This window comes from Humulus lupulus, chromosome 8, assembly GCF_963169125.1.
Source record: "Humulus lupulus chromosome 8, drHumLupu1.1, whole genome shotgun sequence".
Lineage (NCBI taxonomy): Eukaryota > Viridiplantae > Streptophyta > Magnoliopsida > Rosales > Cannabaceae > Humulus > Humulus lupulus.
The window spans coordinates 92385403-92398418 of record NC_084800.1 but is presented as its reverse complement, the minus strand read 5'-3'; the positions used below and the strand labels follow the sequence as shown (position 1 = coordinate 92398418).

Sequence of the window (13016 nt, the reverse complement as noted above, 5' to 3'; positions counted from 1 at the left end):
TATAAAAAAGAAATAATAATTAATAATTCAAATTTAAATTTAAAAGAGTTATTTAATATTAGTTGTTAAATTATTTAATAATATTAAATTAATAATACTTTTAAGATAAAAATAATTAAAAAAATATTATATTAATAATACTTTTAAGATAAAAATAATAAAAAAATTATTATATTAATAATACTTTTAAGATAAAAATATTATATTAATAATAATTTTAAGATAAAAATTAATAAAAAAAATGTCATACTTCTATTAGTTATATATACTATTTTATTAACGTGCGTTACTTCTAAATTATAACAATAATGTCTTTAAGCTAATAAAATATAATATATAAAAAGAAATTAAATAAAAAAACTAATGACCCAGTATCTTCAAAATAGAATTAGGGAATTAGGGGTACAGTTTTACCATTTCTCTTCTGCATAAGTCGATAGCACAACCCTATGCTATAACAGCTACCGGCGACAACTGCAATCCAGGAATCTATGACAACTAGGGAGTACGACGACAACCCAGGTGACGGCGGCGACGACGGCTCCTTCCTCGGATACAGGCAAGCCCTAATCTGCTCGTGGTCCAGCCCATCTCCGGCCTAAAGCTCCGGCGTCTTCGCGCCTAACTCTCACTCCGACCGTTCGATCGCTGCCCTCCACCCATCTCCGGCGTAAAGCTCTTCTCGCTGCCGTGTTCCTGCTTCTCTTTCTTCTTCACAGTGATAGCCACAAGACTTTGGGTATTTTCTTTTTTTTCTTTCTTTCTCTGCACTGAGTTTTTTGGTTTAAATACTAAAGATTTGATTGAATATGTGTTTCTTTGAATGGGATGTTCCATTATCATGATTCAATTTTGTGAATAAGATTCATTTTTGAGAATAGAAGGGTTTATAAAATATTCATTTTAGTTGTATAATTTATGTAATTAAGGTGTTTGGTAATTATCACATTAGCAATTATAGAAGAGAATGTTGGCTGTTAGCTTATATGATTTTTTGAATTTGGGTTCGAAGGTTCATTTCTTATTTAACATATGTTATTAGTCAACTGAAGGAAAGGGACATTTGTGGAAGATAAATTCTACCTGAGAAAACATACAAAAATGGCACAACTTTATATTTCAAATATAATAGATGCATATTTCACTGGAATAGAAGCATATTCTCTTTCAAAGCATTTAGTAGGCAAAAGGCACCATTTGATTAAATGTGAAGTATATAGTCTACTAATTATCTTTCTATAGAAGTCTGGTAGATGTAGAACCAACGAATAATCAACCTAAAGTTAGTTATAACATTAGATTCTATAAGTTGGGTCCAAAACATCTAATGTAGATTACAATGAGATCATTTAAGGAACCTTGCTTTTTGATCCATACTTACAACTTAAGCTACAACATTTTTGTAAATATATATTTTTTTTAGAGAATTTTGACTAATTTGATCCGCTCGGAGTATTTTTTTTGCGAGTGTCTTTTATAAGTTTTTATAATTATGTTCAATACTTGAATGATTTAAATATAAGAAGAATTTATTGTCAGAACTTTTGGTCTAACAATAGCTCTTTCGAAAGTTTATCTTCTTTTATTAAGAATAGGCAAACTTTCCTCGATTGAAAGGACCACCTTTCCTTTTTTTGTTTTGCCATACTAGCTAATTTGTTACATCTTTTTTTTTTTTGTAAGAATATAGAGGTAAATATGCTTTTGACACATGGGGTTTGAATCAAGCTATAAGTTGATTTATCTTAAATGATAAAATAGTTAGCCTTTCCCTTTTATACCATAAAGTACCAATTAAAGATAGATATTCTTAGTATTCTCCACTTAGACTTAAAAATATTGTATAGTATTAAATGTAGGTACCTTTATAGAAGCTTAAAGCTTTTTTTTTGGAGTTATTATGTATACATATTTGTATTTATATATAAATGGGTTATATTATAGATATAATTTAAGTGAAAAACTTGTTCTTGTTCTACGTTGAATATTTTGTTTAAGGTACGTATTTGTTAATTTTCAAATGGGAATGTACTTTTCGATAGATGTTTGTCTTCCTCACTTTGGTACTTGGAACTCTTTTTTATATTATTTAAACACATTTTTTGTTGGGTTTTCTTTATTTATTATTTTGATTCATTATCAAGGTAATATTATATAGTTAGAGTTATAGAAAGCCAAAGTAAGACTAACCAATTATAGCACAAAAATATAATGAAGTTAAATAAACTGAGTCATCATTAAAGTCCTTTTACGAAGAAAAGAATCAGTTAAAAAGTTGATTACTTCTTCTTAAGATATGTTGTTAGTTTATATCTATATGTATACATGCATGCGTATGACAATCCTCCATGTACCGTATATGTATTCAGTGTTACTCATAGATATTATTATTATTATTATTATTATTATTATTATTGCTAGAATTGAAATAGTGAAACATACTGGGGTTGATGATCCAAAGAATCCCAAGTGGAGTTTCAAAACTTCTGCAAACAAACAAGCTAATTTGAAATACAAAGAGCTTGTTAGGTTGCCAATTCTGAATATTGAAATACAAGCTCATCGGAACAAATGACATCCTAACACATGTTTTAGGTATTGCTGAGTGTCACGGGCCGCCAACTTCGATACTCGAATGGGCGGAACGTGCGGCACTTGTTAGCACTTTTCACTAGCAAGTCAGCCTAGAATTCACACCTGCGGCAAGCAAACTCAATGGTTAGCCACGTTACAAGTCTCACACAAGTAAGGGCAATTATGAAGCGGGAGCAAACACGAGGCAAGCTATCCAGAGGCAACATCCCACACCACAATCAGAGACAACAACACATTCAAGTGGCACGCAATGGCCCAACGAAGGTAACAAACAAGCAACACATAGACTATGAAGAATGCATACACAAAGGGACATAGCAAAGCATCATTTTATTCATATAAGGCCTTGATAGGGCAAGGGAGTACACAGCTTAATTCCCTATCTGCTGGTGGCCATGGTACTTCCTTAAGTCACCAGGTCACCCCCCCCCTAAGGAGCATTCTAAGCAAATGAAGTCTTCCCAGGAACATATATGATTTTTGTCTGGGAGACATATGCATAATTACAAAAGTGCCATTCCCTACCCCTGAGGTTACTTGGTGCAAGACTTGACTAATGATCAAGCACCAAGGCATGCTCATACATACAAAATGGCCCCCTGGAGATGTGCCATGACGCAGCACGTCACACTCTCCCCCACTTAAATCTTCGGCGTCCTCGACGAACTTACCCCATGCTGATCTTCATTCCTCTGCGTATGCTTGTGCAAGTCCTCCGCCCTTTCCCAGCAAATTTCTTCATCTCCGAGCCCTTTCCACTTCACCAGAAACTCTTTCTTCTTCTTTCTGTCCACGACCACGGTCCTCTCTGCTAGGATTTCTTCAGGTTGTCTGCTGCTTCGTGGCTTGACGCTGACTCCTTCTCTGGTAGACTGGTTGCGCGCTGGCTCTTCTGGATCTTCGTGATACGGTTTGAGGTTGCTGACGTGCAAGACCGGGTGTATCTTCATCCATTCTGGTAAGCTGACTTTGTAGGAGGTCAGGCCCACTTTCGAGATGACTGGAACAGGACCCTCGTATTTGCGGACGAGTCTGATGTCCTTATTCCCTCGGAATCTCAGTTGTTCGGGCCTCAGCTTGATCATCACTAAGTCGCCTGCTTTGAACTCCAGCGGTCGTCTCTTCTGATCTGCCCATTTTTTCATTCTCTTTGATGCCTTCTCCAGGTAGGCTCGGGCAATCTCGGTTGTTTTCTTCCAATCTTTTGTGAAATTGAAGGCTCTCGGATTTCTTCCGCGATACTCATCCACTGTGTGGGGTAACAGCGGTTGCTGACCGTTAACAACTTCAAAAGCGCTCTTGTTCGATGAAGAACTCTTCTGAGAGTTGAAACAAAATTGAGCTACATCTAGTAGTTGCGGCCAATTCTTTTGGTTAGCACTGACGAAGTGCCGCAAATACTCTTCTAGCATCCCATTGAATCTTTCAGTTTGTCCATCAGTTTGAGGATGGTAGCTCGAGGAAATATTTAGTTGTGACCCCAAAAGGTTGAATAACTCCGACCAAAAGGTCCCTGTGAATCTCCCATCACGGTCACTAACTATATTTTGGGGTACTCCCCAATACTTAACTACATACTTGAAGAAAAGTCTCGCTGTCTCTTCTACCGAGCAATATTTTGACACCGGTATGAAGGTTGCATACTTTGAAAATCTGTCCACGATCACTAAGATCGCACTCAAGTCTCCCGTCTTCGGTAAACTAGTAATGAAGTCAAGCGACACACTCTCCCATGGTCGGCTTGGGACTAACAAAGGTTCTAACAACCCTGGCGTCTTGTGTCTCTCCACTTTGTCTTGCGGGCAGGTGAGACAAGTTTTGGTATACTCCACGATATCATCGCGCATTTGTGGCCAGTAGTACCCCTGCTTCAACAAGGCATGGGTTCTCTGCCACCCTGGATGACCCGCCCACAAGGTGTCGTGACACTCACTCATTAGTGTCCTCCGCAAATCTCCCGTCTTTGGAACATATAAGCGGCCACCCTTGGCCCACAAAAGATCGTCCTCTACCCAAAATTGGCGAGTCTTCCCCTCTTTTGCGAGATTCATGATGGTCTTCGCCACCGGGTCTTTCACCAGGTTCTCCTTAATGCGCTCCCGAAGGGGAGTGGTCACCATGCTAGCTGACATATTTGCTAGCAATTTTAGAGCCGCTAACTCAGCTTTGCGACTCAGGGCATCAGCTGCCTGGTTTAGACGGCCCGCCTTGTGTTCGAAGTGAAAGTCGAATTCTGCTATGAACTCCTGCCATCGTGCTTGTTTAGGGGAAAGCTTTGGCTGGGTGAGGAAATGACTCACCGCCGCATTATCTGTTTTCACCACAAACTTCGACCCCAACAAGTAGTGCCTCCACACTCGTAGACAATGAATTACTGCGAGAAGCTCCTTCTCTTGTGCAGTATACCGCCTCTCTGCCTCTGTGAGTTTGCGGCTTTCATAAGCTACGGGGTGGCCCTCTTGTACAAGCACCCCTCCCAAAGCATAATCAGACGCATTGGTCTGCACTTCAAAGGGCCTACCAACATCTGGTAAGGCGAGGACAGGATCTCGCATCATGGCTTCCTTCAGACTCTTAAATGCTTCGACGCACTTATCGGTCCACGTCCAAATTACACCCTTCTTCAACAACTCGGTTAAGGGTGCCGCCCTTCTTGAATAGCCCTCCACAAATCTTCGATAATAGTTGGCTAAACCAAGGAAGGAGCTTAATTCTTTCAAATTTGTGGGGTTCTTCCATTCTTGAATGGCCCGCACCTTCTCTAGATCCATGTGGATCCGACCACGTTCTACTATGTGGCCTAGGAACTTGATTCTCTCTTGTGCGAAGGAGCATTTCTCTCGCTTCACATAGAGTTGGTTCTCTCTCAATTTCTGAAACACTTGAGAAAAGTGTCGTTGATGTTCTTCTATTGTAGAGCTATAGACCACAATGTCATCCAAGTAGACTACCACGAACTTGTCTAAGTATTCTTGGAAAACTTGGTTCATCAACGTACAGAATGTGGCTGGTGCATTTGTCAACCCAAACGGCATGACTCGGAACTCGTATGCCCCATATCGAGTCACGCACGTTGTCTTCGGCTCATCCCCTTCTGCTATCCGCACTTGATAGTAGCCTAATCTTAAGTCCAGTTTCGTAAAGAATTTCGCTCCACTCAACTGGTCGAATAAGTCGGCGATCAAGGGAATGGGGTATGTATTACGCACAGTCACCTTATTGAGAGCCCGATAATCAATACATAGTCTCAAGCTCCCGTCGTGCTTTTTCTGAAACAGCACGGGTGCACCATATGGTGCCTTCGATGGCCTGATGAAGCCTGCCTCTAGTAAATCCTTCAACTGCTTCCTCAGTTCTGCTAGTTCGGGGGGCGCCATTCTATAGGCCGCCTTTGCAGGTGGTTTGGCTCCCGGCACCAGCTCAATCTGGTGATCAATCCCCCTTCTAGGTGGTAAGGCTTTGGGGAGTTGGTCCGGCATCACATCCCCATACTTCTTCAAGACCATTCGAATTTCTGGTGGGATGACTTCATCCACCGTATCCTCGTATATTGTGGGTAGGATAATATACGTGGGCTCTTGTCTTCTCACGCCCTTCTTCAACTGCAAGGCTGACAGCAGCTTGGTTTCTGGGGGCTGCTCTACTTTAGCAGGCACCACTGCAGGTGTCTCCCCCATTATGAGTAAGCTTCCCGTAGCTGGGATGGGAATTGCTCCCTTTTCCGTAAGGAAGTCCATACCCAAGATCACCTCAAAGTCGTCCATTCGCACGACCACCAAGTCAGTCTGCCCCTCCCACGAGCCAATCTTCATGTTTACCTTTTTAGCCACGCCGGTTGTGGCCAAGGCTTCTGAGTTAACCGCTTTCATGCGGCCATGGTCGTTCTCCCATTTTAGTCCCAAACGTTTAGCTTCGATCTCCGAAATGAAGTTGTGAGTGGCGCCCGTGTCGATCATCACACTTCCGACCATCTTACCGTTTAGGGCGGCATCCACATACATTAGTCCCTTTCCGGGGGTCTTCTTCACTTTCGCACCGTGTTTCTTGAGAGCATTCAGCATCCGGAGGGCACCCATGTGCGTATACTCCTCCTCCTCCTCCTCTGCGTTGTTTTGTTCTGCTTGGGCAAATGTCGCCTGAAGGGCACTCATCTGGCCTTTGTGAGGGCAATCTATTGACTTATGAGGCCCGGTACAGATCCAACATGTAAGAGGCTTCTTGAACTGGGGGTTGCCACCTTTGCTAGGAGCGTTAGACTCCACAATCCTTTTCTCTCCTCCCCCGCTCTTGCTCTGCCAAGACTTCCCAAACTTTTTACTCCCAGCATTACTTCCACTAGTCGACGGATTGGTCTTCTTGGATTGAATGTTCCCTGATGAGTAATCAGTTAATCGTTCGGCAGCAGCCTGAGCAGTGGCTAGGTCAGCCACTCTCTGTCTCTCGAGCTCTTGCTTTGCCCAAGGCTTCAGACCCTCTAAAAACGCGAAGAGTTTGTCCACTTGGAACATGTCTTTTATATCTAACATCAATCCAGAGAATTTCTTAACATATTCTCGGATTGTGCCAGTGTGCTTCAGCTCTCTCAACTGGCGTCGAGCGATGTAGGCAACATTTTCGGGGAGAAACTGCGTCTTCAACTCTCGCTTGAGATCTTCCCAAGTTGTTATGGTGCATCTGCCGTTCTGAATATCGTCATACTTTGTCCTCCACCACACTTTGGCATCCCCAGACAAGTACATCGTCGCCATGGCCACCTTGCCATCTTCCGATTCAGCTCTCACGGCTCGGAAGTAATGCTCTATATCAAAAAGGAAGTTCTCCAAGTCCTTTGCGTCTCTAGCCCCACCATAGGGCCTCGGCTCCGGGACTTTTACTCTGCCATATTCCATGCCAATGGGTCCAGTTGCAGGCTGGCTCCCAACTGCCCTCATGGTGAGGTTCAGCTTGGTGTTCATCTCCAACATTTCCTCTTTAATTGCCTCAACCGACACCCTGCAATTCTCTACAAGGTCATTAAATGATTCTTGTAGGTCCTTCATCGCTCGTTCCATTGCCTCCATACGTTCCTCCCTTGGAGGACTATGGGATGTGCTTGAAAGGTTTTCTCTCCTCTCGATTGCTGTTATGCGGGCCAGCAGATTGGTCGTATCCCGCTCCAGCACAGCCACGCGGTTTAGTGCGTTAGTCGTCTCTGGTTCTAGCCTGGCAGATCTGAGATCCCTGACTCTTTCGTCCAGGCCATCAAGCTCTCCAACGCGCCTCTCCAGCGCTTCAATCCGTTGAGTGTTGCCCACCATCCTGCAGGGTCCCCAAGCTTTCTCAAACTAAGCTCTGATACCAACTATCACGGGCCGCCAACTTCGATACTCGAATGGGCGGAACGTGCGGCACTTGTTAGCACTTTTCACTAGCAAGTCAGCCTAGAATTCACACCTGCGGCAAGCAAACTCAATGGTTAGCCACGTTACAAGTCTCACACAAGTAAGGGCAATTATGAAGCGGGAGCAAACACGAGGCAAGCTATCCAGAGGCAACATCCCACACCACAATCAGAGACAACAACACATTCAAGTGGCACGCAATGGCCCAACGAAGGTAACAAACAAGCAACACATAGACTATGAAGAATGCATACACAAAGGGACATAGCAAAGCATCATTTTATTCATATAAGGCCTTGATAGGGCAAGGGAGTACACAGCTTAATTCCCTATCTGCTGGTGGCCATGGTACTTCCTTAAGTCACCAGGTCACCCCCCCCTAAGGAGCATTCTAAGCAAATGAAGTCTTCCCAGGAACATATATGATTTTTGTCTGGGAGACATATGCATAATTACAAAAGTGCCATTCCCTACCCCTGAGGTTACTTGGTGCAAGACTTGACTAATGATCAAGCACCAAGGCATGCTCATACATACAAAATGGCCCCCTGGAGATGTGCCATGACGCAGCACGTCACACTGAGCACCCCGGCCGAGTTTGAGGCCAGAGTCGAGGTGTCATACAAAGAGACTACTTTCATAAGCCTGTTGGGGGGGGGGGTCTAAGAGGCTTGTAGAAAAAACAAATTGAGTTCAAACGACAATCAAACATGCGACATAGGGAGGAGATTGAAAAGTTGAAAGAATCGTTCTTGTCCAAGCAACCAAGATGGCACATATGCAAGCTAACTTTGGTAATCAGTCTAGCTTTGGTATCCATTCTAGAGTCAATACAATAGAAGTTGAGGCACCAATTGACACTGCTCCAGAAGTTGAGGCACTGATGGACACTACTCCAAAAGTTGAGGCATCGATTGACACTAGTACTTTGTATGAGACACCTACACCTTCACCTTCTATTCATCCTAAGCCACTGAAGGTAAATTCTCTTATATTGTTTAAGAAATGATTATTTAACTTATACTAACTATAACATCATTGTAGAAAGATGTTAAGTGCAAATTATACATTGGGCAAGGTGGTTGTAACGACCCGAATTTGCTAATCGGGCTTAAGGCCTTGATTAGTGTGCCTGGAGGGCAATAAGTGATTTATTATGCTTTAATGTGTTATAGGTGGATTAATGAGAATATATGATAGTGCATGTTTAGTGAATTAAATGTGCATGTGGGCCCCGACTGGGTATTGGGGGCGTGAATGTGATAAATGAAATATATGTGGTATATGTGTGATATGTCTGTACAGCACGATCCGAGACAGTCCTGGGGAGCGGTTGGCCAGGGAGTCACAACGGGGTTGAAATTCGGACTCGGGGCGAGTCGAGGGGTAATTCGGGTATTAGTTGAGTTACGGGATTATCGGGACATAGAAATAAATATTTGGAGATATATTTGAGGATAGAATGTCTAGGCGGGAATATCTGGGGAATTTACCATTTTTGCCCTCGGGGACGTTTCGGTACCCCGAGCCTTGAGGTAACCTTTAGACTTAAGTTATATAAAACAAATAAATGTGTGGAATTGTTTAGAAACCTTGAGAAACCGACCATACTCTTCCAAGAACTGAAGTTAGCCTTTTGCTCTCCTTTCTCTTACATTCTCTAAGGTGGAACTCAAAAGAATTGGCTAGAATTAAGGGGATTTCAGCTGGGATGATTTAGGAGCTTGAAGCTTTGGGATTGAAGATCAAAATTCTGGGACTAAGCTCAGCAAGGTAAGCTCTAAACACTAAGGTTTAGTCTTTAATTTTCTGCTGGTTTTAGAGGTTTGCATGTAGTTAAGCTTGCTTAATCTTTGGGTGTTTTAACTAAGCTTTGGAGCACACTTTGATGAGGTTTTGATGTTGTTTCTGTGCTGGAGTAATTATGTTGAATATCTAGGAGTCTTAGCTTGATTTTGGTGGAAATTGGTTTGAAGAAAGGATGAAAAAACTAATGGAAAATTTGGGTTTACTGTTATTGCCGCGGCCCTAGGAGGGGTGTGCCGTGGCCCGCATGCGCGCCGCGGCCCGCGTGGTGGACAGTGGAGAGCTAGCCTCTGTTTTGAGGCTAGCCGCGGCTCTAGAGAGTGGGGCCGCGGCCCTTAGTGTCAGTGAGGATTTTAATGATATTTTTGACTTGGGAACTTAAAGGGTAAGGCTCGGGATGGATTTTATCATTCGGATTGGTAGAATTCAAGGTCCCAGAGGTTAGGGTTATGGGTTGAGGTTATTCATTGGATTAGAACTTGATGACTGAATATTGGTGATGTGTTGTGACTAGGGATTTCGACGAGGCTCCAGTGTGAGGACTGTGCTCGGGACATCGGTGCTCAGAAAGCTCGGAACTCAGGTAAGAGAACCCTTGTTCCCATAGAGCTTGTGTGCAGGGCTGAGCCCAATGTGTTTAAATGAACTGATATGCAGGGCTGAGCCCAGTGTGATTGAATGGATTAATATGCAGGGCCGAGCCCAATATGTTAGAACTGTGGGGCGTAGCCCTTTATCTGATTATGTTAGAACTCTATGTATGCTTGTTATGCTTTGTGAATTATGATGTGAATGGTCGGCTTGGGCCGGGAACGGTGTAGACCGAGAACGGCGAAAGACCGAGAACGGCGAAGTGCCGAGAACGGCGTTGGGCACAATGAGTGCAAGGCCGAGAACGGCAAAGGGGCCGGAAGCAGCGCTGAGCACGTGGAGTGCGAGTTGCCAGGGCGAGTCCCCAGAAGGATACCTGGGATATCCTCACGGCATGGTCCGCAGACCCAGGGCTTGGTAAATGCCTGGGATGGCTAGGTCGTACATGTTTAGCCATTGGTGGCATGTTTATATGTTCAATATATGTGATGCATATGTTATCTGCTTGTGGGTTCTCTTGCTGGGCTTCGGCTCACAAATGCTCTGTGGTGCAGGTAAAGGGTACAGAGGTGATCAACCAACCATGAGTACAGCAGGCGTGAGGCGATGTGTACATGTTCGGCCAGCCTGGCCGCCACGGCCAGAGGATTTTGGGAGATGCTTGTAAATAAACTTTGATTTTGTCGTCTAGTCGACCTAGTTTAATTATTATGTTGTAAACATTTCTAAACTGTATTTTGGGATCCCAAGTGTAAACCTTTTATGATTTTCTATGGAAGTTGATATTTCTAAGGTTTCCTCTCTGTTTATCGCTTAATTACACTGTTTGATCTAAAACCTCGATTAGCGAGATGAAAGCACGTATTCAAACTCACTTAGTAACGGCTTTAAGGAGGTAGGGCGTTACAGTGGTGATGTTGTTGCTCTTGGACGAGTGGTGGCTACCAAAGGCAATGTACATGAGAAAAGTTTAGCACCTGGTAACTATCACGTGGTTGTTGATAAATGTCTAGATGGGAGTGCGAAACTACCTATTTCATTTGGGGATGAGATGACTCTTGTGGTTCATGCGGTCAATAGTTATGTTGCTTGGCCATCGCATCTGATCATTACTTATGATCATTAACAGGTAACAAAAGCTTTGATAGAAAATTGAATGTATTTTGTGATTTTTTTATCTAACCTTTCTATGTTTATTGTGAAGGAACCCAAGTGACTAATGAGAAAGTGGATTTCACCAGCTTGTCTGACAACACAAGACCCAAAACATCCTCCACAACAGCTTCCCACTACTCAAGAAGTGGTAGGATCAAGTATGGCTTGTAAGTCGCCGATTATCTTCAAGGTTCCCACTAGACTTCCCATGTTTTTTAAGATACTTCTGGGTTCAGTTAAGTATGTAGAACCAGGATTCATGATTGACATTCTTATGGAGACCAATATTATGGGCGAACAATATACCTTATATATCTCACATGAGGATATAATACACTTTGGACTTATGGAAGAAATCGGCGCGTCTTGCATTTCATTCTATATTAGGTAAATTTTAAATTAATAAACATTATATAATTTAGTTTCTTTTTAAGTATAAATATAATATCATTAACTTTCATGTATGTAGTATAATATATTCTGAGTTGTGCGATAGAGAGATATCACACTTTTTTAGTTTCATTGAGCCATCGTGGTCATCGAGAATTGGGGCAAATATGGATAATCAGGCTGAAATTATCTCAGAGCGTATCAATAACACAGTGATGGGTCAAACTTGGTTAATGCCATACCATTTCTTGTAAGTAAAATTTTCATTTAATATTAATATTACTTATACCATATGATGTTTGTTTTAATAACTTTGTTTTAAATCCAGACGTCACTGGATGTTAGTGATCATTGATCCAGATGACCATACATGTTACTATCTTGATCCACTTAGAAAATCTCCTCCAAATGATTTGAAGAACCTTATGAACAGGTAATATATTTGAAACTTATTTTAGAATATAATATGGTCATTTGATATGGAAATAAAAAATTAATATGGTCTTCATATTGATGTATATATAGTGTCTTTTCACACATTAAACGAAAGACATGAAAGAATGAAAAAAAATTACAAGTGGAAAATAGTCAATTGCCCTCGTCAAACATCGTCAGTAGAGTGCGGATTTTATATCACAAGGATGATGAAGGACTATTGCTTGAATGAGACACTCATGTGATGGCTAACTAGTAATTTAATTGTATTTATAATTATTGAACTATAATTCTATTGAATTTAATTTCTGATTTAGTTTTTTATTTTGTGTTTTGTAGTGTGGTGGGAAGAATACATACACTTGGTGAAATTAATGAAACTCGAAATGAATGGGCAGCCAAGCTTCTTGAGCGGGTGAGTCATAGCTAGAGTGGCTTTTGAAATCAGAATTAAAAAATATACTAATTGTAGTTATTAGTTAGCACTTACATAGTTATTGTAAGTGTATATTCTGATCTTGTAATTTTTAGATTTGGAACATATTGAGTTCTATTGATTTTGTCCGCCTGTTGATCCTGTCTGGACTATGTTGTAATTAAACAAGAAATTATGAATGAATATAGTGGTTGAAAATAGAGAAATGAAAAAAATTTCATATACTA

The 13016-nt window shown here is 41.7% G+C and overlaps 1 protein-coding gene across 14 annotated transcripts; it reads left to right on the top strand.

Moving 5' to 3' along the window:
• Positions 1-374: 374 nt before the first annotated feature.
• On the top strand, positions 375-13016 carry LOC133798126 (uncharacterized). 14 transcript variants are annotated; one of them, XR_009875780.1, is made up of 8 exons: positions 375-739; positions 2596-8955; positions 9642-9749; positions 10297-11502; positions 11578-11915; positions 11998-12168; positions 12247-12351; positions 12693-13016. XR_009875780.1 is itself a non-coding variant. In XM_062236329.1 (7 exons), the coding sequence occupies exons 4-7, from the start codon at positions 11593-11595 to the stop codon at positions 12781-12783; spliced, it is 690 nt and encodes a 229-aa protein (XP_062092313.1). In that variant the 5' UTR covers positions 375-739; positions 10297-10365; positions 10928-11502; positions 11578-11592; the 3' UTR covers positions 12784-13016. The 14 variants fall into 14 exon arrangements, 5 of the variants coding, with proteins under 5 accessions (XP_062092313.1, XP_062092312.1, XP_062092310.1 ...); XR_009875782.1 differs by having other exon boundaries at positions 2596-9749; positions 10297-10365; positions 10928-11502; XR_009875781.1 differs by lacking the exon at positions 9642-9749.